Source organism: Xiphophorus maculatus, chromosome 5 (genome assembly GCF_002775205.1).
Source record: "Xiphophorus maculatus strain JP 163 A chromosome 5, X_maculatus-5.0-male, whole genome shotgun sequence".
Lineage (NCBI taxonomy): Eukaryota > Metazoa > Chordata > Actinopteri > Cyprinodontiformes > Poeciliidae > Xiphophorus > Xiphophorus maculatus.
The window spans coordinates 31,242,345-31,270,013 of record NC_036447.1 but is presented as its reverse complement, the minus strand read 5'-3'; the positions used below and the strand labels follow the sequence as shown (position 1 = coordinate 31,270,013).

The window sequence follows — 27,669 nt, the reverse complement described above, 5'->3', positions numbered from 1 at the left end:
GTTTCAGAACATATACCTTGCTTTCTGGCTTTTTTTTTTTTTGTAAACTAAAAAATAATTTTACGTTTTCCATTTGTGTGTGTAGCTTGTTCAGGTACTTGCATTTTACTTTATAAACCCAAAACGGAACTGGTGATGTTCTACCGCAGCAGCAAGACAGAAACACTAGTGTGTGACAGATATGACCTGTGGTTGTTCGCAACGTCACCTTCTGCTATGAAACATATAATCAAAAACATGAAGGTAATGCAGAAGACAGAGCTGAGGAACAGATTTAATAAGAGAACATTTTGCTAACAGTTGGGATATTTTTATTCTTTTTGGTTGCAGAAAATAAACAATTCTACACAAATGCTCCTGACTTGCTCCAAACTCCGTAGAGACAATGCATGAAAGACAGATTGTGTTAAAGCTGTGAAAATACACCACTTAGGTTGGATATGCTCACTTGTATGTTTTATGGTTTTTGCTATACAAAGACCTTGGCGCAACATTAGTTAGTTGTGTCTTACATGGAGACAAAATGTAACAGATGAGTAAATCTGAAATACACAAACAGAATCCACATTTGTGAGGCTTCAAAAAATGATGAGACTGACTGCAGCTGCACTTTGTTTCAGCACACTTGGAACAAAGTGCTGAAAGTCGGGGACAAATGAGACAAAAGAAAACATTAAACGCAAAATAAAACATCAAAATAAAATGACAAAGCTAAATCCAAACTATGATCAAAATTTCACACCATATTGAAAAAAAAATACCTAAACCGTAAGTTTAGATAATGCAGTACAAAAAGCCAACCGAGAACATTCACAGAAAGAAAGCTTCTTTTGGTTTTGCCATCAGAATTTCATGACAGTGTGAATAGCTACCAGAAAATGGCAATAGATCCATATTTTTATTAAGACTTGGGCTTTTAGATAATGTGGTGTTAAACCTTTGATCAACTGATGAACAATCCATTTCACTTTAATGGCTGTTTGCATTAAATTGTTAACTCTTTCTTGTCTCCCTTCCATTTATTCATTTTGCCTTTAGAATCGTCTTAAGATTTAACAGTACAAGAAGTAAAGTCTTGCCATTTTTTTAACTGGTCTTAAAAGTTTGATCAGGAAGGAAGGAAGGAAGGAAGGAAGGAAGGAAGGAAGGAAGGAAGGAAGGAAGGAAGGAAGGAAGGAAGGGAGGGAGGGAGGGAGGGAGGGAGGGAGGGAGGGAGGGAGGGAGGGAGGGAGGAGGAAGGAAGGAAGGAAGGAAGGAAGGAAGGAAGGAAGGAAGGAAGGAAGGAAGGAAGGAAGGAAGGAAGGAAGGAAGGAAGGAAGGAAGGAAGGAAGGAAGGAAGGAAGGAAGGAAGGAAGGAAGGAAGGAAGAATTTGTGCATGTTCTATGTTTCTATATCCAGATTTTTTTTTCTGAAATCATCTGAAATGTTGCATCAGAGTGAAAGGAGACATTTCAAGTAGGCGTTAAAATACAGTATCTCCTTCTGAATTACATAAGATTAATAAATGAAAACAAGGAACATGCAGGAAATATTACAGATTAACTTTGAAACTAGAAAAACAAAATTTCTGAAGAAATTTAGCCGGGGCCTGCCAAGGCGCACCCGTCGGGCTTGGGCCCGGCGTCGTCACGCCACAAATTGGCGTCGACGCTAAAGAACGCCGCAACGTAATCAGTGGCACGCGGAGAACCACAAGAACGTTAAGCGAGGCGGACGTGCACCATTCAGTACGATTTAAAATGTTGTCAAGGCTTTTATTTTGGAAGTTTTGTTAAACTTCATTTCAAAGGGCCAAACTAATCCCATGCGTAATAGTCCTTGGGTTAAAATAGTTATATAATGCTCAAAACACAAGTAGCTGATGTAAAAATATTCAAGGCTTTTATTTTGAAATTTTCAGTATGCTCCATTTTAAAGTTCCGAACTAATCCCATGTGTAACAGTGCTTTGGATGAAAAAGTCATATACGGCCAAAAAAAGCAATTACGTCATGTAAAATATTCAAGGCTTTTATTTTGAAATTTTCAGTATGCTTAATTTTAAAGTTCCAAACTAATCCCATGTGTAACAGTGCTTTGGATGAAAAAGTCACATAAAGCCAAAAACAGCAATTACCTGATGTAAAAATATTCAAGGCTTTTATTTTGAAATTATTATTATGCTCCATTTTAAAGTTCCGAACTAATCCCATGTGTAACAGTGCTTTGGATGAAAAAGTCATATACGGCCAAAAAGAGCAATTACGTCATGTAAAATATTCAAGGCTTTTATTTTGAAATTTTCAGTATGCTTAATTTTAAAGTTCCAAAATAATCCCATGTGTAACAGTTACTGAGTTAAATCAGTTATATACAGCCCATAGCAGCGGGTAGTTCTAAAGGCCAGTTCTCAGTCCTGATCTGTTTCAACTGAGGATAGATAGAACTACAGTGATGCGAATTTGTAGTCCAAATCAGCAGCCAACAGCCTCTTGAGTTCCGTTGCCATGGTAAATAATGGTCTCAGCAGGTGTGAGCTGTGAGTCATACATGCTCAAACACACAATTGTGTGTTTGAGCCAACACGGTTTACTGAAAAAAAGCATTGGAAACAAATCCTTCTTGTTCGGGAACCGTAATACATATTCGAAAAGCGTTTCGAGCGTATGAGAGGCCTATGTGTCTTCTGCGATAGTCCCGAGATTCATATCTGTACCTCACTCAGAGCATTTACAGTGATGAGAGAAAGAAATGTTGTGCCCAGATCTGAAATTCTATTCAAATACATGGGAGAGAGCCTCAGACAGCCTCAGAAAATCCTGTCGCATGACTTTGCTCTGAAGCACCGTGACAGAAAACCGTACGGTCTAGATAAATTTCGAAAACATTTTACCGGAGCAGACAGGCGTATCAATGTCAGGACCGATTGTGATACTAATCGTGCGATATTTGTGGGCGTGATGGCAATTTCAAAAATGATTTGGGCTGAAAAAGTTGTCTTCATCTCTCACTCTAAGCAGCCAGAGACGCACTCTAACTTTAGGAAAAATGAGAAACTTTGGGTCGCTTAGAGGCAAATTGTGGACAAACCGTAACTGGTATCGACGAGCCGTCTTCACTTTCGAAGAGATCACAGACGTATCTACAAAATGAAATTTGAATGGCATTTCTAGGTGAATTTGTGACGACACAGAAAATCCTCAAAAATAGGGTATTTCTAGGATTTTTCCCATTGACTTATAATGGGGGTTTTTTCGTAGTTTTTTGCGAATTATGTCGGCACGTTAAGCCCAAATCCCACCAGAAGTAATAGCTGGAATGGCGTGAATTTTCTGCAGGTTTTGATACCTCATTTGTAGGTGTGCACCAAGCGGTATGAGCCGCATTAACGGTTACGGAAGAAAAATAAAGAATAAAGAAACACTTTCTCCGACAATAGCAATAGGTTCCTGCCATTGCTTTGCATGGCAGGCCCCAATCACACATTTAAATTAGCTTTTTATCACTTGGACAGACATCACTTTGTTTCGTCATCCACCCACATGGACACTGAACTACTGAATACTAATGAAGCCTAGGCGTAAATTCAAACTGGAAGACTCTCTAGCCCCACCTGCATCATCCAATCGGAGCATCTCGCTCATCGTCATCGATCTATCTATGTTGGACTAAGCCACGTCACGGCCAATCACCGGCCAAGCCCCAGTTGATAAGGACCTCCATCCATGGCATCTTACGCTTTCCAGCTGCGCTCAACCCACCTCTGCCCCTTCTCCACCTCTGCCCCTTCTCCAAAGGAATTCTCCTCTAATTCATCTAAAAGGCACTGGACCTTATTCAGCTTTACAGACGGAGCAGACAAGAACATAAAGCATTAAACTTACAAAGACGTTTGGTACCTCCAGCAGCGAGGACTGTGGTTCACATCCTGCATTCCCCATGCAGAGTTCTCAACTGTTGCACCATCACCGGTATGGCACAATAGCATATACCTCCACCTTCTCCTGGCTCTTCGGGCACCCATACTTCTCCGACCTCCACCACCAGTGGGGGGATGACATTCCTAATCAGCATCAGGAATGCTCATCCGAGCTTATTGCAATTCACAGCTCGATGTCCTCGGCCGGGGCCCGAACGCCAAAGAACTTTAATTCACGCATATCAATAAATCTTTTTAATTGCCGTCTTTCTCCATCTGAGTCTCTCCAGGTTGAAATGCTTGTTGTCTTATTTCAAACAGATGTAAAGAAATGTCACCTATTTATCTGTAAGGATGTGAAACTCTTAACAGCATGACAGACTCTTTTCACATACAATTTTCAAGAATATGGGAAAATGTTTCCACTTTTGAATCATGAGAAATGTTTGTGACTAATCTGTGTGGGAACAGATGTCATGAAATCATAAAATGCTCTTCTGTTATTCAAAATAACACACAAAGTCGAGACTTAAACCATCAGTGGTTCATGACAAATAAATTAAGCTGGACAGTGTCACTATAATGTGTCATTAGATGCCATGTTGCTTTAAGTTATGATTTATTGAAATCTGCTGTTCCATAAGGAAATATGCTTAATCTGGTCTAGGGAATATGTAAGACATTATATCACTGAGTGAACCACTTTACTCTGTGGACGTGGTGAGCAGAAATAACTGGTGAGTCACATCATTTAAGACTTTGCCAATACATTTTAGAAAAGGGTGATTCCATGCCCTCTTATAGACATTGTACCTTCTTTCAAACAGAATTGCTATGTGCATACAGATTTTTTAGAAGAATATTAAGTATTATGGAGGCCAAATTAAAAGAATTTATTTGATTTTGAGGATACAAACTATCCGTCTGACATTCTTCCACACTCATGGCGAAGACTGCTGACTTCATAGTTGTCCATCAAATAGTCACTGACACTGACTCCTTGTGGACACTGTCCACAAGGAGTGTAAGCAGCAAATAGTCCTTGCTAAAGAAGCTGTCTGTTGAAAAAAATGTGTTTTAATAAAGTATAACAACTTGTTTATCAAAATCAGGTCCAGGAGGGAAATCCTAACGTCCCTCTGCCATTGATACACTCAAGTTCATTCCGGGGTTTAATCCAATGCATTTCCAAGCCAGAAATGAAAATGAGTTTAAATTATTTTTTTGTAAAATGCCTTAAGATGACATTTGTTGTGAATTGGAACTATATAAATAAACTGAATTGGATTGAAGAGATAAATACTTCCTCCCAGGTGTTCTGGGTTTGCCTCAGGTTTTCTCTTCTCTATCTCTAAGACCACCATTAGCAGACACCTCTATCCAGGATATCATTACTTTGGCCTTGAATCTCATTTCATGACCCACAAGTGAGGGTGGGAGTACAGACAGAATGGCGTACAGTTTTAGGTAGCTCTTTCTTCACTACTGAATACTGGAGCAATGTCTACATTATGAAAGAAGATCCATCAATCTATCTCTATCTATTTCCTCTTATAATCACTTCTGATTGAGACAAGACACTTTAACTTCTCTGCTTGAGGCAAGCTCTGACTCCTTATCCAATTCACCTGTTTTGCTGCTGAGTGTTTTGTTGTCCTGAGCTTTAGGCTTTGATGGGGATTTTCATGGCAAATTGATCTCATGAACCTGTCAGACAAAGAATGACAGAGATCTTGATAAACAAAGCTAACTTTATTGGTGTATTGGTGTATGGAGAAAGAGGACCAGGGCATCCTCATGGAACCAGACCTGGGAATGGGAGATTGAGAGCTCTCCAGAGAGACTTAGACCTCTATGATTTGGACATAGCCTGAAAAGGCAAAAGGAGGCCATCTCCACATGGGCCAAAAGGGAGAGAAGAGGCCGGTACAATGTGTGCCATTGATCAGGCCAAGATGGGTGCCTGTAGGCATGCTGATTCCAAGTGATAATATGTTTTAATGAAATAATAAATAATAATGAGTTATTTCTTGGAATGCCTGCCTAACTCATGTGTTCAGAAATATGGGTGAGAGATAGCACTTATGTGTATATGTAAATTGAGGCTAACGCATATGAGTTTGTGGGTATGGATATATGGATGTATATACTTAGACAGATGTAAACCCAGATAAAATGGAAAATTAATGAACCTGTTTATTTTATGAATTTTTTTTTTATTAATGAGGGCCCATCTGAAAATATTGTATGAGTTTACGGGGTAGGAGTTCATAAGTTTCTTACTTCTTCCTACTCTTTTTCGAGTATGTCAAGATTACTATGGTACAAAAATATGTATTTTCCATTCCTTGTTCTTGTGCATGATTTTATACTACTATCATGTTCAAAATAAAAATAAATAAATTAATAATTTTTTTCAAAATCATAAATGGTACTTTTTTTATCACCAAGTGTAAAAAATATTTGCACGTGGTCAAAAAAGTTATTATTATTTAGCTTAGTTATTCTCGCTCCAGTTCGCTTATCTGTCTTAATATAGAATCTGTTTATGAATGCATTTGTTGTAGTTGTACTTCCCCTCTTTAGATCCACAGATAACTCCACAGTCTAAGATCCGGTATTGAGGTCGCTCCACAAAGCTGGACAACAAAGACAGTGACGAGTAAACCTGCACTTGACAGTTTGAGTGACGTTAAACACAGACACTTTGATGAAAACCTTCACTGCTTTCTTCACAGCCCTCAGATACTGAACAAGACTTTGAAAAGGATGAGTCCTGAGGTGATGACTTTTCAAAAATGGATCCAGTCATGTTCATCTCAATTTGTGGAGAAACGGTAGAACAAGTTTGAGCAGAGCCAAACAAAAAATAAAAAATGCTTTTATTTTATGATCAAAGAAAACATCCTCTAAGGTAATTTGATGACTAACATAAAATTAGCCCTTAGTATACCATATTGAATATGGATTTTCTCTATCATCTTGTCATCTGACTCGTTCCTACAGTTCAGAGTTTTTGGGTATGAAATATGCTTTTAAAATAAAACTGATTAATTAAAATCAACTTGTTAGACATGGAGCAAACCCAACAGATTAAAAACACCAAACACACCCGTGGTACAAAAACACTAAACAGTATGCTGAACTGAGACTGAGCCCTCCTTAAGAATTTATAATGCAAATTTTCTAGCTCTTAATTATTCAAAGGACCTGAAACATTAAAATGACACAGGGCGCTTTCAGACAATGGCTGATAAGTCTTGTTAGACAATCTGATGTAATGATAAAATAAATTAAATTTTAACTAAAAAAATGGGGTTTGTTCTCCTTTTCATGCATGAGAAGCATGCCACTCTCTTGAACAATCTATTATTGATGGGACTGAAGAGATACAGTATATTAACCCATTTGATCCATCATATAAAGATTATATTTTGCAACAAATTTCTGGGGAAATAATCTTGATACAAGGATTTGTGCTATTATTTTACATCACATTGAGTTTAAGAATACCAAAGTAACACAAAAAAGTGAGACAAATGTAATGAAATTCAGTGCCTTGAGTACCTCTTCCACTTTTACAGATCTGGCTGTATGTGTAGGGTCATCCTGGTGGTGGAAGGTGAAACTCTGCCCCAGTCTTAAGTTTTTTACAACCTCTAAAAGGCTTTCTTCCAGGGTTGCCCTTATACAGGGTAATCCATCGTCCCATCAAATCTGACCACCTTCCCTGTCCCATCTAATTAAAGCATCACTACAGAATGATGTGTCCACCATCAAGTTTCATGGCAGGCGTGGTTCCAGTCAGGGTATAGTGAAGTGTCATGGTATTTTACCCCAAATAGTCTGACAGACTCTGTTCAATTTGGGACCAAAATTGCAACATTTGTTAAATTTCAGCTGGTACAGTTCCCACTACTCTGTGTCAACTGATATTATATATATATATATATATATATATATATATATATATATATGGTATATCTTCTACTGGCTAACCGCGGTAATGCTTGTTGGCTTGTTGATGATGTAACAGGCCGGCATCAAAACAGAGCAAGCGGGTAGCAGGGTGGCTGAGAGCACAAGGGAAAACCAGGTGCAAAAAAAGTCAGTTATCTGGACCTGGATTGGGTTTATCCTCATGCGGTCTTAAGGTGGCGCTCAGGAGGAGCACGGCAGATGTCACTGTCAGACAGCGGGGAAGCGAAAGGTAAAAGAACCGGATCAGTCCGACCCTCGCATGTAATACACTTTTAAAAAACTGAACTATCCCTTTAAGAATTTATTTAATCGTAAAAAAAAGCATTATTTTTTTTGCTGAGTTTGTTTAATAGAAGAATCTATTGCAACCTACAAAGCATTGAAATTTGATATATTTTTTAACAAAATGACCTAAAGCTAGACAGTGAGAATGTATAAATTAAACAATGTAATGACCTAACCCATGTAAAACAGAAAGAGTGAATCTGATAGAACTCTGATTTTATTATACTGTTAATACAATTAAGCTGTGTTATTAAAGCATTGCCATGTTTCAGTGTTTTGTCATGTTTTTCAGCTGCTACTATTTTGCTTTAAATGATGCTTGTGCCTGAAATAAAGAACAAACAAAAAGCAAAGAGTTTGCTTGCACATATCTGCATAGATTCAACTTCTGTGTCATCAAAAGCTTAGTCGTGCCGGGGTTTGGGATTATTCTTTAAGTATTTTTAAGATGGATGTCTTAGAAGATTCACATTTTAAAGCAATTTGGCAAAAACAGCCTGAAGTTGTGGGAGTATGAGAAAACAGCATAAACATGTTATTGTTGGAGGTATTAATGGTGAAAAAAATGGAAGATTATATCCAAATCTTATAAAGGCAAAAAGTTGCCTTTATAAGATTTAAACCGCTCAGAATTTGTTTTTGAAAGAAATAATACCCTGTGTTTACAAACATAATATTAGTGATCATTTAAAAGAAAGCCTGATAGGTTGCAGAGATGAGGCTGTTTCACTGTCTCAGTACTGTGACTTTTTCTCTTCCTAATTTCCCCAACAAAAGTTCTGTTCTTGATGTGACACTTTCACATTTTTTAGCAGCCATTGGACAAGAGGCAGGGTACACCCTGGACATATCCCCATTCCAGCACGGCTCATTTCAAAGTTTACCATAATTTTAAAACGTACTTTTGTGGCATGAAAATATGACTTTGAGTCACACTTCTAACACATCAAAGCACACATAGTGGCACTGTCTATAAATCAGCCTTGGTCAACAGAAAACACATTGTATTCTTGAAAGTATATATATTTGTGAGGATATGTCCAATGATTTTAAGGCTGCATAAAAAATCATGTACAGAACATCTTTGCCATGAAGATCATCTATGTAGAAAATGCAGTTTGGGTCTCTGAATGTAAACAGGTGACAAGACTGGAGAAGTGCCCATCCACTAAAAATGGTTTCCTCCTTGGAAAAATTGGCTTCCTGGATTTCAGAAAAAGAACAACTTGAATCTAAGGAAAGTTCATCCCACAGCTCATATCCATAGATTGAGCAGGAGCTCAACACTCAGATTCCAGACACAAGTATGGTGTGATTACAGTGCTTATGAGAGGTGTTAACCTCCTTTCCCCTGATAACATTCTGTATGCAGCATTGATATTATTTTAATTATTATTTTAAAAAAACTAACTGCGTAAAGACCTACCAAGTTTTAGTGGAGTGATAGATAGCATCCTTAGAATAATGTTTTGGAAGCTACCATACTGTTATGCAGCAGAACCCTCACAAATAAAACACTAACTGATTATTTCATGTGAAAAGTAAGGCTTCCAGCTTCTTCCATTCACTGCTGTTATATTTTACACAATACTCACCAGAGAAACAATGCTGGTCAGAAACTAAAGAAAAAAATATGTCAATTTGAACATTGCCAGAATTTTGGAACCATATTCAGACAAGTCTGCAAGCCAAAGCTTCAGACAACAGAAATCCTCCTATTTATTTAATAAATAACAACACAAGTCTGTCATTCAAGAAGTCAAATTTCCTCTTGATTTTTGTTTTTCATTTTCACCACTTTTTAGCAATTTTTATTTGAGATTATTAATGCATTTTAGAATATTAACTGAACTGAATTGACCTGAACTGAAACTACTCTGTATTTAGTAGACACAGCTAAATGAGCCGCATTTAGTTGTGTCTACTATCTTTTACTCTTTAAGTCAAATAAATTAAGCAAATTTTAGATTTTGTACCTAAATGTGTGAGTCTGTGGAAGATAAATGTGCAGTATTAAGTTGTGTTTACTTTTTATTAATTTTGTCAAACCTCTAAGAGTTGAATAAACTAGAGTTTTTAGGTTAGCACTTAAAAAAAAACTGAAAGGAGAAAAAGACAGGAGTGGACACTATTTCCCAGAGTGCTTAGCGGCATATTTTTCCATCCTGTCTTGCAAAGTGAGTGAGATGGAAGTGTGTTACATTGATCTGAGTCTTGTGTGTCATTAAAGCAAATGTTTATTTTAATCCAACTGATAAGTAGTTATTTTAACTTCATTATGTGAGTAAAATTAATGTGCTCTTTAGCTGAGGGCAGTTTTTCTTGCATATTGTGAAATAATTATTTGGTTTAAATTGCAGCATTAAGTTAAAAATCATAATTCAAGATTAATAACTTAAAAAACTATTTTAGACAACTTGTCTCTTTTTGTTAAATCAACTTCATGAACTTTCATTTTCTAAAAGAATTTTATTGTTGACTTAAATTGCATTTTCAAGGCAGCAGGTAGACTTACATTTTCAAGTTAAATGACCTTCAAATGTTTACAGTGTAATTGAGTTTAGTGTTGGAAATATCATTTCTTAGCAGTAAGATTTTGCTGCTTTCTCAACCGAATCTGAATGATGCTCACTTATTTTCTTTCACTTTTTTTGTACAGCTTCAGACAAGATATAAATGTAATTATACAAAGCTACAAGCCTAAACACAACTACAATGAAGCATTGCAAAATTGTAGCTATTTGCCCTTTACAGTGTAACCTTTTAACTAATTTATTGTGGCTGTCACACTGAACCCAGGAAATGTTACTGCCACTAAAGTGGCACAGGTGTTTTGCAGCATAGCTTAACATTGTTATATAAGGCACATTTAGCAAAAACTAATTACCCATTTAGCCATAACAGAGTAAACAGAGTACAGGTTCAACAGTAACAGAAGACTATGTCGCCACTGCACTGTGAATGCTTTGCGAACCGTAAATGAGGATACTGCACTGGGTTTAGCTTTTAGAATACATTATTGGTACTCTAAGTTTGAAGATTCTCAACTAAACTGGTCAAAAAAGACAAATGTATTTAGCAGGAAAAGGGGAAGAATGTAGCATGTTATGTCTATGTCTATGTTAGCAAAAAGCTGTCACATTTGATAAGTGCTAAGTTCGTCTGGATATTTATTTTGTGAAATATTTATTTTGTGAAATGAACACACTGTCAAGTTTTTTTTTTTGACGAGCTGGATCTGATTGCAGTTCTTTCTGCTAACATATGCTATTTGAGACTGAGTGGCCTTCATTTATCAAACATGACTATAAAAAAAATATGCATATGTTTGAATGTTAGCCTAGGATTATCTCAAATCATTTATGCCGAGTCTCAGATCATTTATGCTAGTTATGTCGCAATGAACTTCTTCAGCAAATTATATTTTCCACAACCTCATGCAAGATCAAATTCAGTAGAGGAAGATTTCAAGTGAGATGTTTTTTGTAGGTTATATTAGATTAGTGGTTTTTCTTCATTAATTTACTCTAAAGATTGAGGCAACTGATTGCAGTGAGTTCCATAGACTGCATGATGTATGTTTGAGGAGCCAACATAATCAGAAAAAGAAGATGCATGCTTGTGTATTTTCCCAGAATGAGACATACTGAAACAAATAACTTGTCTTCTGTGACAGGAAATAACTGAAACTGAATTTATGATTTCTCATGAAGCTGATGTCTAAAACAATATTGATCTATGAATTCTGACTGTTTGCAAGTAATAATTATAGTTCATAGACAAAATTGGATTCTAAACTGTCATGAACAGTACATAAGAAGATTTAAACAGCTTGTGGCTGCAAATTTCTTGTGTGCAATTGTGCAAAGTAGCAATAATTTTCTGCATGGAACAAATGTGTTTATGCAAAGTAATGCGTGAGTGAATTTTGTCTTTCAAGGCATATAATTATGAAGCTATGTGAAAATTTAGAACTATATTTAAGGAGGGAAACTCCAAAGCCATAAGAGTTTAGAAAGGATGCACACATTTGGAAACTGGAGGATAAGAAGAAAACATAGTATGGCTGGGCAATACGGCAAAAAAATCCTATCTCAATAAAATTTCTCTTAGTCAATATCAATATGCAGTATATCATGATATAAAACAAATCCCTTCTTTTGTCAGTCTTTAGTGTTCCTTGTTACAATTAATTGACATGACAATTATTTTTCATATAAAAAATTATTTTTAAAAGTTGAATGTGATAAAACATCATACTTTGAAAAAATAAAGGAGGCAAATCTTAAACTAAAATACTCAAGCATTACAGGAGAACAGAACAAAAATTTACATTCAAATGTCAAATAGAATAGGCATTGAAATTAGGACTGTCAAAGTCAGAATGTTAGCGCAGTCTATTAATGTGAAGATCAACTATTACTTTTCCTAGAAAAAGCTAGGATAGGTCTGTGGGCTATAGAAAACATGTTCATTACGCTAAACACACAAAATCATTCTGAGTTATTGAGATTTCACTCAAACTAAATGTGACCGGATATTTAAATCCTTGGTGAGTGAGAAGATAGCTAAGACCTTATTAGGGCAATTTCCTTGTGATATATTTTTTTATATGATCGCCATTGTACTGCAACAGGATGTTTATGACAATCACAGACAGACAGAGGAAGGAGGGGAGCGAGTGAGAGGCCGATATATAATTGATGCAGCACTGTTTATCAATTGGCCAAACAAGTAATTATGAGCGTTTTTTCACATATTGACAGTGAAAACTATATATATATTATATATATTATATATTGTTATTAAAACGAGAAATCCACTTAGAACAACTTTGAACTTTGAACCTCCACACTACAGCCACCTGTACCAAAAAAAGAAATATTAAAGCACATGATACACACTCAGTAGCTGGCTATTTCTTTAGATATAAAATCTATTCTCCTCTCTTTACAGAGGGAAACTCCAACTAAATCATAGAGTCATTTTTTATGGCCTGTTCTTTGTTGTATTTTTGGGAAATGCCAACCATATAGTTTGAAATGGTCTCAGAGGCTGTAAGTGGTACCACTCATGGCTGAAACTCCCTGGTCTCTACGATGTCTTTTTGTTCAGGAAAAGTCCATCTTGAAAATGAATGTTTTTATTATTCTTGAGACCTCTTCACAGTTCTCCATCTTCATCAGTCATTGTGTATAAAATAAAAATCAATTCATATATGAGCAGCACAGATTGCTGGTGATGTATATTTATATCGTTTAGTTAGCATAGGCCTGCAGTACCGATTCAGAAGGCCCCGGGCAGATTGGACTCCTAGCAACACACAAATACTGAAATCTGATTGGATAGTAATGCAGCTAACTACAAGTTCCAGTCATAACTCTGGGAAGAAAAAGCAGGATTTGATGCAAACACTCATTACATTAAGTCATTGTGTTTCTGTATAGAGATATTTGTTTTCAATTATTTATTTAACTTTGAGTTAACCAGGTAGTCACCATTGAGATTATGTTGCTGCCTAACATTGCCAGGTCTCCCTTAAAATTATATATATATATATATATATATATATATATATATATATATATATATATATATATATATATATATATATATATATATATATATATATATATATATATATATATATATATATATATATATATATATATATATATATATATATATACACACACACACATATGGAATAGGTAGATGCCACAGAAAAAGACTTGTGGATGCAACAAACAGTGAGGATGGAACTGATAGGAGCAGATGTATACACATGGAGGAAACAGAGGAAGCAGCTGATTGCAGAACAAAAAGCAATTGGTCAATAATCCTATCTGACAACCAAGTATGATTTCAGTGACAAAAGAGAACATTGAATTATTGCAGGGTTTGTTTGGTGATTACTCATATGAGTCTTGTTTAATTTAAATCTTTACTTCAACATTCAACTAGCACAAACAGGAACAAATGTATATACAATGAAAAGAAAGACAAAATACATTTCCTCACAGCATGATCATGAAACACAATCATGCTGTGATCATGTGTTTTTATATATCTAAATAATTTATATATATATATATATATATATATATATATATATATATATATATATATATATATATATATATATATATATATATATATATATATATATATATACGTATATGTGTGTGTGTGGGGGTGTGTGTGCGTGTGTGTTTGGATACATTAAGGCACCCTGTAAACCTTTTTTCTCTGGCAAAGTGATAAAGGCTTCATAAAAGGTAGCAGAAAAAGTACCTTATATTGCTGGAAATATGCGCTCCCTGAATACCACATGTTGTGTTTAATACTAATCAAGCTAATTCACAACCATGTTATTCAAACAGACCCAGCAGGGGAGTTACAATCCAAAATGAAAGCTCCACCATCTTGAAAACTGGAAGCTCGGAATAGATGAAAGTGACATCAAAAGAAAAATTATCTCTGTGAATTTAATTTTAATACAATATCTATTGACACTCAGTAATGACTTTGCATTTTCAATCAATAATCCAAATATACATCTTAGATAGATCTTTTTTTTCATTTCTCCAAATATAAAAGCTGAGACACCGAAACAAAATTCTCACCAAGCTCTGCTGTTCCATCCAGCTAAAATCTGTTAAGTGACAGCCATTTTTGACTCCTCTCTCCTTCAAAACTCCTGCTTAACTTCAGCCTCTGTAGCTCAATTAACCTCATTCCAGTGACAAGGAGTAGGGGATTTTATGAAATAATTCAGATTATCCCAAAATGTGTTTTCAGTCAGGCAAAAGTGACTTTAACAAATGTGAAATATTTTACCAGGGAGCAACTGCAGTCCAAAACAATTATTAAAATGGCTGCAAGCTGGACCTACTTCATTAAGTGGATGGAGATACATCTATCGAAATAAATGTGTCTGTTGTTCCTGGTCTGCTAGACTTCCTAATAAGAAATTGTTTCCTTCTACAATGACTCTAAAGTTGTGAGCATTGACACAATAGCAACAATAAAGCATTCATGTATTCTGTAGGGGGAATCATTTATGCACCTCCATTAAGTTGTTTACATGGAGGAGCATTACTGTTATATGGGTGTGGGATTGTTATAAACAGTGGAATAATTGTAAAACATGAAAGTTCAACAATGTTTAATGAGAATATGGTGCACATATTCTATTAGAACATTTGATGGACTAGTTACAATTTGCATATATTAACTGAGTTGACCAATACAATACAAGTCCACCAAGAAGATCAAGGAAGGATTCCAGAATTTTCAGTTCTAATAAACAATTTTTAAGAACAAGTTACTCAAGCCTTTTACAAACTGTCACTCTTACTAGAAGCGAAAACTGAATGTTACATCCATCCTTCTATCCATCCATCCATCTATCCATCCATCCATCCATCCATCCATCCATCCATCCATCCATCCATTTCCCTACTCCCTTATCCCATTTCGCTAGGGAGGGGTGCTGGTGCCTACCTCCAGCTGTTCTGACAACCAAGAAACCACAAAAGGGTAAATTGTACAATGAACTGGGAGCTGTAGAAACACCAGTGTCACTGTCCAGAGTGAAGTCTATTTAGCATTAACATTGATTAAGGCTGCATTCAAGTTTGTTCTGTGAGGTGTGAATGTACAATCGAACTCCGATGCGGACCAAAGATGTCTAAAACGCCTGGATGGATACCTAAAATTCTCAGTTTAAGTGAACCTTGGTGCGGATCAAATGCATTTGTGAAAGCAAAGTGCACTGGAGACTTAAAGTGGACGATAGCCTAGGTCATTCTGGGTAGTTTTGCAATCAAAACAAGTCTAGCACTACATGGCTCATTGTATTTTGCCAAAACCAAAAAAAGTCTCAAAGTCTGTCCACAGTAAGGATCACTGGACTTGAGCAGTCACATCAATGTGTTTCTATGGTAAAATGGTATATTCATTTCTAAGTAGTTCTCCACATCTAACCTCCTGAACTCTAAACAGGTGGGTTTTTAGCTTTGATTGACAATTATTTATATTTGTTGCTGCCTCTTGGCCAGGAAATCCCTTGAAAAAGAAGTTTTAATCTCAATGTGTTTTTTTATTTTTCAGCATCTTTGCAGTTTTCTGGAGGTTTGTTCCAGATTTGAGGTGCATAGAAGCTGAATGCTGCATCTCCATTATTGGTTCTGGTCCTGGATGCAAAGCAGACCAAGACCAGCAGATTTGTTAGGCAGACCTGTGAAAATGGTATTGCAGTAATCAATGTGACTAAAGATAAACATGTGAGTTTCTCTAGTTCTTGCTGAGACATTAGTCCTTACATCCTGAAATGTTCTTCAGACTATTAATTGTATTAAGTGTCTCTGAAGGTTCAGGTCTGAGTCCATCACTACACCCAGATTTCAGGCCGGATCACTAGTTTCTAGTTGTAATGGTTTATAAGAGACACTTATTTGAACCTGTGTGGATTACTTCCTGCAATCCGATCTTGTTTTTTTTAATTCATTGACGTTGTTTGTCGTAAAATCATTATGCCCTGGCAAAAGAACAGCTCCAATGAATATTTAAAGGCACCAAATCAAAACAACATTCGTATTCATCATCACAAGTGGTAATCATTATGTTGTTTTACCTTTTGAAATATTTACATACTCAATCTAATGTAATTTTTTTTAAAACAGCAAAACTACAGCTGCTGCATTCAGGTCAATATGAAATCACTGAGACCTTCACATGTTTTTTCAAGCCTGACTTTTTGTCAATACAGGTCAATAAAAGTCATAAACCTGCCTTTACCTTTTATCACTGCTGTCCATAGAATCAAACAACATTATCAATTATGATGCTCTTTCAAGCAAAAGATTTATGTGACCAAGATGAGAAAGGTATGAAATATTGTATCTTAAATCTTCTACATAGTTAATGTAGTATAATAAGATGCCATTAATTTAAATACATTTATAAAAATGTAAGGAATTATGGGATAATTTAAACCCTGCAGCTGATGCTTACGTCTGCACCGGAGCCAGTGGGGTTGAAACTGCTATGACAAATATGTTGTTGAAAATAAAAATACAAAATGCAAATTTATGCTCAAGATGCATAGAAGGCAGTTTCTTGGTTACAGGCCTATTAAGCTTGTCGTGTATCTAAATCCACCATGAAACCACCAGTAAAGCAGAATGAAGATTATCCTGATTTTCAGTATTAGTAGGTATCACTCTTTGGATCGTCAAAAACACTGATAATTTTCAGACTCACTCCAAGCCTATGTGCTGATTTATGCTCAAATCTAAATCCTGACCTGAGCAGCAAGTATATCATTTATCAGGAGTAAAAATCCATTTTTTTTAGATTTACTCCAGTTCGATTACTTAAATCTTTTTCCATAAAGGCTGTGAGGGTGTGTGCACTTCTTTAAAATCTAAAGCCAATCAAAAGACTTTAGAACCATTAAAAATTCAAGAAAGCACTGTGCTGGATATTATAATTTAATCATAAAGAGAAATGCAGGTCAAAGCAGTAAGAGTCAGGGGCAGAGCAAACTGCACTCACAAATGCTGCTGAATAAACCATGATCATTATTTTATACATTTTCTTACACTAAAAAACCAAATAAATAGAGCTCAAAGGTATAATTTAGGCTCATAGTCATGGTGCCGTGTTCTGATATGCAGTACCAGCAAAAAGTAAAAAAGAAAAACAAAAAAAACTCACTAAGGACAGTACTGTCATGTTAATTATGTGCCTTTAAGGATCTATTTGAAGCCACTGTTTTTCAGGGTGTGATAATTATGCAGTGAGCAACTTAGAGAAATTTTAAAAACAACTATTGCTTGCAAGTTTCGATCTATTGCCAATTTCCTCTAATCCACATCATGTCAAATTTTTAAATAGGTCCTAAAATATATACATCCAACCCCATGAAGGTATTTCAGAGATTTGTATATGTCATGAATATATAGTTGTTGCAAAATCAGTGTGCGTAGTATTCATATCAAGGACAGCTTGGTGTGCAATAATTGTTGCCTATTATATTCAAAGTGTTCTGAACTTTTATTTTATGCCAGTGTAATATTTAACCTGTTGGACAAAGTCTTGTGACAGCAGATGCTCACACCAGACACAAATGACATTGTCAAAACGCTAAAGGTCACAGAGTGATGAAAACACACTATAACCTTGATACTATCATCGCAATATTTACTAATATTATTGCCATCACAAGGTTTTCTAATATTGTTCAGCTCTAATCTCAGCCACACTTTTTTCAGCCCTGAACAACCTTTTCACATATTTCTGGATATTTACTCAATTCATATTTGATTCAATTCAGTTAAATGTATTTATGTAGCACCAGTTCACAACAAATGTCATCTCAAGACAGTTTGCAAAAAAAATAATTTAAATTCAAATGTACATACATTCCAATTGATCCTAGTTATAAAACAGTATAGTATGCTGTGTTCCACTGCGACAGACTGGCGACCTGTCCAGGGTGACCCCGCCTCTCACCCTGAACGCTAGCTGGAGATAGACACCAGCAACCCTCCGGACCCCACTAGGGACAAGGGTGCTAGAAAATGAATGAATGGATGGATGGATGGATGGATGCTGTGTTCCATCTACTTCTTCATCAGTCTCCACTCCACCTGTATAAATACACCCACCATGCGGTCTGAACCAGCCATGAGGAGAAAGGCTTTCATGCATCGCGCCAATAATTTTAAGGATGTTTATTGGTCACCTAAAAAACAATAAAAACCTGGACATTATCATCAGTCAATGAAATCCCCTCGGATGCCACCGACCCAACTTGAAAATTGGACATTATGTTGTTAGCACTTAGCACTCATCAGCAACTCACAGGCGGAAGTGAGAACATTGCGCAACATAAACCTCCTGGAACATGGTGCGCTAAACAGTAAAACAATTTAACAAAGTTTCAAGATAGATCATTTGCCTCAAGGAATTTTAATAGTCGAGGTACTCGAATCATTTGAGGAATTGCCACAGCCCTATTGCTGATGATAGCAATCTACAGATTGCTACCACAGCTGCCCTGCGGCAGTCTGACAGGAGCAAGGCAGCCATAACACGCCATCAACCCATCTGACCACCAGCAAGCAAGGTGGGTGAAGTGTCTTGCCCAAGGACATAAATGACCGGTTGTAGACAGAATAATGAAAAGAGGGGATTATCTTGAAATTCTTCAACTACACTGCAAACGAAGAACTTCTTGGTTGGAACTTGGATCAAACTGGATGTTTCCTCAAAAAAGTGATATCTAATACACATTAAATAATTTTTGGACTGGACAATACAAATTAACACCAAGCTTCTGGAATGGCCCTGACCTCAACCCAAAAGCAATGTGGGGTCTATGTTTAAAACCGGGGCATCTGCCAGACACCAACCAGCTGAATGGAGCTCTGCCAGTTCCACCAAGAAGAATGGTCAAATCTCCAGCCAGGTTTAGGCCAGAATCTTGAGGACCCAGTTATTGTTTTGGAAGTAGTTTCCCACCTACTCAGGTCCCCCTAAAAAGAACAGTTGAAATGTATCATTAAAAGCCAAACATTTATCTGACATTCATCAGTGTTGAGAGATTTAAATGTTTGTAGGTTGATGAATATGAGACAGGCAGGAAATCATAAGATCTTGTATCTTCTACCTGCTCATTTTTGAACAAATTAGGTAAAATTGTATGTCATGATTATTTGTTTTATTTTTTTCTGTTTTTACTTTTTGTCTATCTGAAATAAATAAATAAATTCATCAGTGTGTTTGAACTTCTCACAGACAGGCTCAGACTTTATCTTCTTGCTTAGAAACTGAACAAGGCCAACCTGTCTGTTCTGCAAGGAATTTTCAATTTACTAAGAGTATCAAGCACTAATAATGTCTTGAGGCTTGAAGCTATTCTACTGCATCCTGGAACATATCCTCAATGGTCATCTTCATTATAAAATGATCTGTTTAAAAAAAAACTGCGCTAGTCAAACCCCACTTAATATCACCAGGGCTCACTAAGTCATTAAATGAGACCACCAACTGTGTTTTGATTAAATGATTAAATAGCACACGTTTATAAGAGGCTTTTACATTATTAACTTCTGTCTAAAACTGCAACATCACACATCGCTATACAGAAGATTAGCGGGGGTCAGACTACTCATTATAATATGTCACTCAGTGCTTTTTATGGGTAATTGCAGGGGAAAGGAAAATGTGAACCCTCATTTTCATCTTCTCGAGTGGCATTTGACCTGCTGTTGTAAGTACAAAGAAAGGCGCTGCGTGACATCAGTTTTTACATTCATCCAGCGGTAAAGGAATAAGCCAATGAGGGCAACACCAAACCAAGTTTTCTTGACTGGTGTGTTTGCATCAGGATTATGTACAGCAACAAAACAAAGAGAAAGCAGTTTAGTTGATTATGACAAAATAACCACTTCACTTAATGATGACAAGTTTAGGCTGTGTGAGAGAATTAAAGATGATTGTTCTCAGTTTTAAAACATTTGTTCTTTCTATATGAAGAATAAAATAAAATAAAAGGGGGATTAATCACTGTAGCTTTTATAAATATCAGTAACTGCAAATACAGAAAGGTGTAGGGAACTCTTAATGTAATGATGGCTTAATTCACCCTTGGGAATCCCATTTGTACAATGTGTTGCTTTCCATATTGGCAAATTGGGTTTTTTTTCTCAGCTAAAGGTCACTCTTATTTTCAGAGATATTTCCTGGTTTGGGAGAGATGGATAAACACTGGTTATAGTCCATGTTTTGACTATAACCAGCACGTATTATTAAGTAAAGTCAAAAAGAGAAAAGAGGCAGAAGAATTACATTTTCTGTATCCACCACACTGGTGACCAGGACATTTCTCTCCTAGATACATGAATTCACATCTACACATTTGTAAATGTCTGTGGGGCTTTTTCAGAATATTATAAGTGAAGCCCCATGTTTCTATTTTGTCTTCATTCTCCTACTCAGATCAAATGTTTTTAACTACATACCATGTGTTGAGAAAAAAGTCATTGTTAAATTTCTTTTTATAATTTTTGTATGCATCATCACATATAAACAGACACAGCGTCCCTGTCCCAGCATAGCGTCCCCACTGTGTGAAGCTGGTCCGAGTTGATGGAAACATGAATAGATCTACATACAACGCAGTTCTAGAAAAAAAACACTTAGAGGCTGGAAATGACTTGAGACTGGAGGAATTTCATCTTTCAGAAGAACATTGACCCAAAAAAATACAGCCAGAGCAAAAACAGGATGGTTAAAATTATTCAGACTTATCATCTGTTAGAAGGGCCCTGTCAAAGTTCAAATCTAAAGTAAAATGGGGATTTGTGGAGGACGTAATGTAAGCTATAGTCTTTTAGATTTTGATTTGCAAAGTGATACAGTAAATTAAACTATTCTCTACTTTCTTTAACCATTATTTTTGTTAACAACTGTACTATCACAAAAAAATCCTAATAGAATGTGTTGAGGTTTGTCCTTCGAATTTGACAAAATGGAAAACAATTCAATGGGGTTTGAATACTTTTCGTGCCACTGCAAAATCACAGTGAGCCTTAATGTTTCGGCATCTTGCAACTAAAGTTAATTGTTTGAAAGAGTTAAAAACTCCCTCATGCATTTTTCAAGAGCGCTTTTGCATGACTGCTCTCTGAACCTACATTGCAGGCATATGTAGATTTTAGGCTAATTCTGGACTCAGACTCTATAAATGTTCTTACACAGTATTAAAATCCCAAACACAAAAACCAGAGTGGCACAAATGCTTGACTTTTACAGTCTGTTTTCTGCAAGACCTCTCTCTCTATTCCTACATGCAGATGCCCTTTAAACACAATTTTACAACAAATCTGCTTAGATGTTTTTGTTTTTTGTTTTTTTTTTTTGGGGGGGGGGGTTCAATTTTATACCATATACTATCTGTACTGATCTAGTGTCAGTAATAAATATATATATATTTTCAAAGCTGTGTAACAAGTTACAGACTCCCATTTAGAACTGGGAAACCCAGCTTTACAAATGACAATAGTGACAAACCGTTCTGGCTCCGAGGGAATCTACCTGCTCTACCAACAGCGGCCCTGCCTCAGTGAACAGCTCAGTGAGATGCTTCTCGACATATTGCTTCAAGACTACGTCATGGGGAAGCCACGAAAAAAAAGAGCCTGCCACTATACAGTATGCATGACATCACTGAAAATGTTCCTTCCTTCTAAGATGTGTTTCAGCGGCTGCTTAATAGCAGAGCGCAGCAATGCTCTGTGGAGTGATAACAACAAGCAGAAACTGAACAGGCAAAAAGTAGGCCTGACTTATGAAAACACAGTTGAGGTTTTAGAGGTGCGATGACGTCACAGCCAGAAATATTTACAGAACTGATCTCCTTTTGTAACATCCCCACAATTCAAGATAACAGACAATTTGCTACTGCTGAGCAAATTGTCGGTCTCCCCTCAGCTCTCTTTGAAACGGTGGGTTGAATGGTAATTTACCCTAAATGATTAAGATAGATATATATATGCCTCCCTATGAATGCTGCCCTGACCATGTGCGCCATTTATTTGCAGTCGGGATAAGTCTGATGGAGATTTATGGGATTCATGGCCAACCTGTATATATCGTCTTGACAGATTCAAGAGTTGGAACCTTCTCACATGCAACATCTGTGAGCATGAATGCGTGCATGTGTGTGGGGGGTAGGGGGAGTAGTGTGTGTGTGTGTGGGGGGGGGGGTGTAAAGCCTTCAGAAAGCTTTGTGTCTTAGACCTGCCATGTAAAAAGAAAACGGGGGACAACGCAAGAAATTGTGTTTCCACAACGTGACTGCATTCAAAAGCCTGAAAACTGCAATTTGAGATATGAATTCATTACACGGCTTTTTCATCCTCAGCAGTAGCAAAAGGAAGGTTGATGAAAGGGACATAATGTGGTGCCACAGCGCCCCTTAGCGACGAGCAGAGGAGACGATTTTTTTTTTCAGCAGTTGTTTCTTTACCTTCGGTGTCACAAAGAAGCGTGGCAGCTGCTGCAGGGTCGGGGCTGTGGACGTTTTACACCTTCTTCTTCGGAGTCCGAGCGTGGAATGTTGCTGCTGGGTTGTGCTCCCGTAGTGCGAGGGCCCGCGCAGGCGGCCGCGGAGACCTGTAGGTTTGCTGGCATTTTGGTTTCTTCTCACGGCATCAGTGAAACCAGATGAAAAGTGTTGAAACTTGGTCTGGAAAAATCAAGAGGAGACCAAATATTTATGAAAGCTGCAGCTTTGGGAAGACTTGTTGATCTGAGCTTTTTTTTGTGGTCGCATTCAATCCACTTTTTATATAAGGCCAATTTCACCATACATCTCCTCTCTAGGCATTTTATAAGATAAAACATAGAGATGAGCTAAATCCCATTAAATGCCTAATGCCAGTTGGTGAAAAGTTGTCAATCTAAGGAAGGCCAGTCGATTGCATCGAGTCATTCCCACACATTCCTCATGACTCAAGCTGTGGGTGCGCATATCGGAGCGTTTCTGCGCACATGTGCCTATATATTTATTGGTATGTGCGGCTCTTTCTAGGGGGAGATTACTGGATGAAACGCGCGGCTCGAGTGACGAAAACGTTTACATTTAAAGGTGGAATGGTGAGCGACACGTTGGAGGGGAGCAATGTTTCTACCCGCGAGAAACACACACGGGGAGAGAGAGGGAGGGGGTGGGTGTGTGTGTTGGGGTGCGCTAGCGTGCGTGTGCGCGCGTGTGGGGGTGTGTGTGAGTGTGTAAAAATGAGAGTGGAAAAACAGCCTGTGGCTCCTCAGTGAATATTCCCCTCACGCTCCTCTCCTTCTATGTAGGGCATGCAGCAGGTTGTGTGTCGAGGACTCGGACGAACGACGGAGCGAACCTGCCGCTATGCTCCACTTTGAGAGGGAAGGCAAAAGAAATTAGGCTAAATGGAAACCGCCGGGGCAAAGCAGTCGCCAAACATTCAAAGACAGGAGTTAATAACTAATAAGGTTATTAATAATAATAATAATAATAATAATAATAATAATAATAATAATAATAATAATAATAATAATAATAATAATAATAATAATAATAAAAGAAAACTCAAATCTTCTCACCCCATTCCCGTGACACATCTCTCCAGGCGGCCAGGTGGAGATGACATTGCAGCCTGTTACTCCATTCGGGTGGGAATAACACACGTCTCTCTCGTCAGATTAATCCATCCATTTCTTCTCCGTCCAGAAGGGCACCATAAAACTGCTAAATCCACCTGTCTGGTTCTGAAGACCTGCCACCCCCCCACCCCCCTCCGCCGCTGCCGCCACCTCTCTCACTCCCCTCCTCCGGTAAGGTAGTGAAAGCCTTTCCTTTCCGGCTGAGGCGTCAGAAGCGGTCCATTTAGCCGAAGCCGTTTGACGCGCGGCTGTCAGTCAGACCCCAGAACAGCGCTTGTTTTTTTGGGCTCTCCAGCGGCAGCCCCGCGCGTTCCGCAGTGAGAGGGCTCGTGGACAGGTCCGCGCGCGCCTCCTCCTCCACCTCCTCTCCTCTCCTGTCCTCCTCCGTTTCCTCCTCCTTCTTCTTGCGCCTCTCTCCGGATTCTTAGAGACTGAAGGGGGGATTCCGTCACAAATAACATCAAAACACACAGAGAGAGGGAGAAGGAAGAAGAGAAAACAATCCACGCGCACTCTCTCCCTCTCTCCTTTCACTCTTGCCTCCGCTCTCCCTCTCTTTCTCCCTGCTTTTCCCTCAGAGCTAAGCTCGCCTAACAATTTAAAACAAGTTTAAAACGGGTCGACTTATTTTTTTATTTTATATTGTAGGCTTCTCTGCTTGCGCGACAGAGGAGATTCTCGGCGTCCCGGCGGAGAGAAATGAGGGAAATGTTCTCCGGCAGTCTCTTTACCCCGCAGCCCGCCCACGCTTCGCTGGCTGGAGGTACTTACACATCAGCCTGGTTAATTAAACATATAGTGGGGGTAGAGGGGTAGAGGGGTAGTGGCGATGCGCGCAGACTTCATCATCCCGTTGTGAATGAGAAAATATAGACTAGATCTATGTAGTTAACAGTGTCAGTGGCGCCTCTAGAGAGTTTTGCAAAGGGCAGATGGGGGCCGTTAATATAAGTAAATTACATGGAAAATGTGAACATTACATAAGAGTGATTAAAAACCTGCTACAATAGCATAAAAATCCTGTTTTCTTCCCAAAGAGGGTAAGCCATAAAAATAATGCAAAGTAAGCTGACTGATCATACAGTGACTACATCTGAGCATATTATTGGAAAGTTGAGTGGAAGGAGAAACTTTTAAAGATGAGGTGCACTAGCAAAATAGGTAGTCTTAGTCACATGGACACATTCAGGACGGAGCTACAGCAGTGCCACTTTGTGTTTATCCCATCCTCACCTAGACACAACATCAGAGCCCTACATTGTTTTAGGTGAAAAGGGAATAGATTGCTGCACAATGGTTCACAGCATTTTTCCAGATTAAACTAAATTTAGCAAATCATTTAGTGAACTAAGACCCCAGAAGTTGCGGGGAAAGGGCGGGAATCCAACCTTCTCCAGGTGGAATTTTGTCTAAGTGGACATTTTAGAGCATTTCACACATTCCTCTGCTGACAAGCCTCCTGGAGAGCTGATTTCATTTTCCAGCAGAATTTTGCAGCTGCCCACACTGACCAAAGTACCAGTACCGGCCGTAATGACCACTATCAGTGTGTTTGATTGGTCAGATTAGGTCAGAAAGCAATCCTTTCTCACCTAAACTCCATACAGAGGAAAAAGGAGACCAGACTAAAAATGTTACTTAAAATGTTATACTGTCTGAAAGAAGATTCACTGTGGCTTTGCATTAGCTGTAAGCCATACCCAGGTGGAAAATAAATATTCCATCCATTTTCTAACATCCTTGTCCCTAGTGGGGTCGGCAGGGGTGCTGGTGTCTATCTCCAGCTAACGTTCCAGGTGAGAGGCGGGGTCACCCTGGACAGGTCGCCAGTTGCAGGGCAACACAGAGACAGACAGGACAAACAACCACACACACACACACTCACACCTAGGGAGCATTTAGAGAGACCAATCAACCTGACAGTCATATTTTTGGACTGTGGGAGGAAGCCGGAGTACCCGGAGAGAACCCACACATGCACAGGGAGAACATGCAAACTCCATGCAGAAAGGAGCCAGGAATCGAACCCAGAACCTTTTTGCTTCTTTGCCACTTTGTACATTACATGCTAGTACTGCAAACATATCAGACTACCAGTTTACAGAAGGATCAATTACAACACACTTTCTGGCTAAAAAAAAACGTACATTGTGTATTCAATATATTCACATTTTTCAAGAGTACATTGCCAATATACTATCACAGCATTGTACAAATTGTCAATACATTAAAAGTTTACAGACAACATGCTTATGAAAATTAGCACAATAAAACAATAGAGGAAGTGTGAAAAATATTTCAACAAGGACAGATTGTTGTTTTAATTCAATGTCACAGTATTCCAATATTACTGCAGACAAACTGACATTTCTCCTTCCTCAGAACAGTGAGGATCAACAACAGAACATTCCCATTCACTGCACTTTACAGAAACCTACAAAAAGAACAACAGAGCAATTAAACATAGGAAGCACTTGTACTTTAAAGAGTACAGAAAGATGGGAAAGAAAAAAGTATGACTTACAATTTTAAGACGTTGTGGACTTGCTATGTATGTGGCATCATCAGAACTGGTGTGATAATGATTGGGACCGGATGCCTGGAGTGAAAAAAACATTTCTGGGTGTCTTCTTTGCCTGTTTATGTTAGAAGCAGAAAAAATAGTCAGCAATATCATAGAATCAGTTGATGTTGGCATTAACTATGAAGCTGTTTTAAGTGTAGACTTAAGGGAGACAAACTTCCTTAAAAGCTTTCCATCCATGATCTGAACACGTTGATCCTCGCAGGGTGGTGAGGGGGTCTGGTGGTGCCCATCTCCAGCAGTCATCAGATGAGAGGCGGGGTTCACCCTGGACAGGTCACCAGTTCATCACAGGGCCCTTAAAGCTAACAACAAATAAAATGTATGAAAGAGAAATGGTAGAATAACAAGGGGAATAAATTCTGTCAAATTATTTTCCATATTCTTCCATATGTTAAGCATTTAACAAACGTATTAAATGCTTAACACATTTGTTGAGCACTTAGTGTTGGAAACACAGCATTTTTTTGCTGTTAGAAATGTAGCCAGCTGCTCAGTGTAAAAAAAAAAAAAAGCTTTTCACCATCAAGACGATGTGGAGGTTCATCCTCAGAACTGGTTGGTGTCTTTAAGTTTTCTAACACCTGATCCCTGGCTTCCTCTTAATTAATCTTAATCTTAATTTGCTTAGACTGCAAAAATATATTGAAGACAAAAACAATGATAAACGAGTTATAACAACAGCCTCACAATATCAAAGTCTCTT

At 37.7% G+C, this 27,669-nt stretch overlaps 1 protein-coding gene across 1 annotated transcript in view; it reads right to left on the bottom strand.

Moving 5' to 3' along the window:
* The window catches only part of LOC102226347 (glutamate receptor ionotropic, NMDA 2A-like), a 139,181-nt gene extending 114,267 nt beyond the window's left edge, over positions 1–24,914 (bottom strand). Inside the window, exons 1-2 of the mRNA XM_023333988.1 lie at positions 24,320–24,914; positions 23,208–23,426 (exon numbers count right to left, since the gene is read on the bottom strand). Of these exons, the coding sequence (XP_023189756.1) occupies positions 23,208–23,426; positions 24,320–24,337 (237 nt within the window). The 5' untranslated portion in view covers positions 24,338–24,914. The remainder of the gene's footprint in view (positions 1–23,207; positions 23,427–24,319) is intronic.
* Between the last annotated feature and the right edge of the window lie 2,755 nt (positions 24,915–27,669).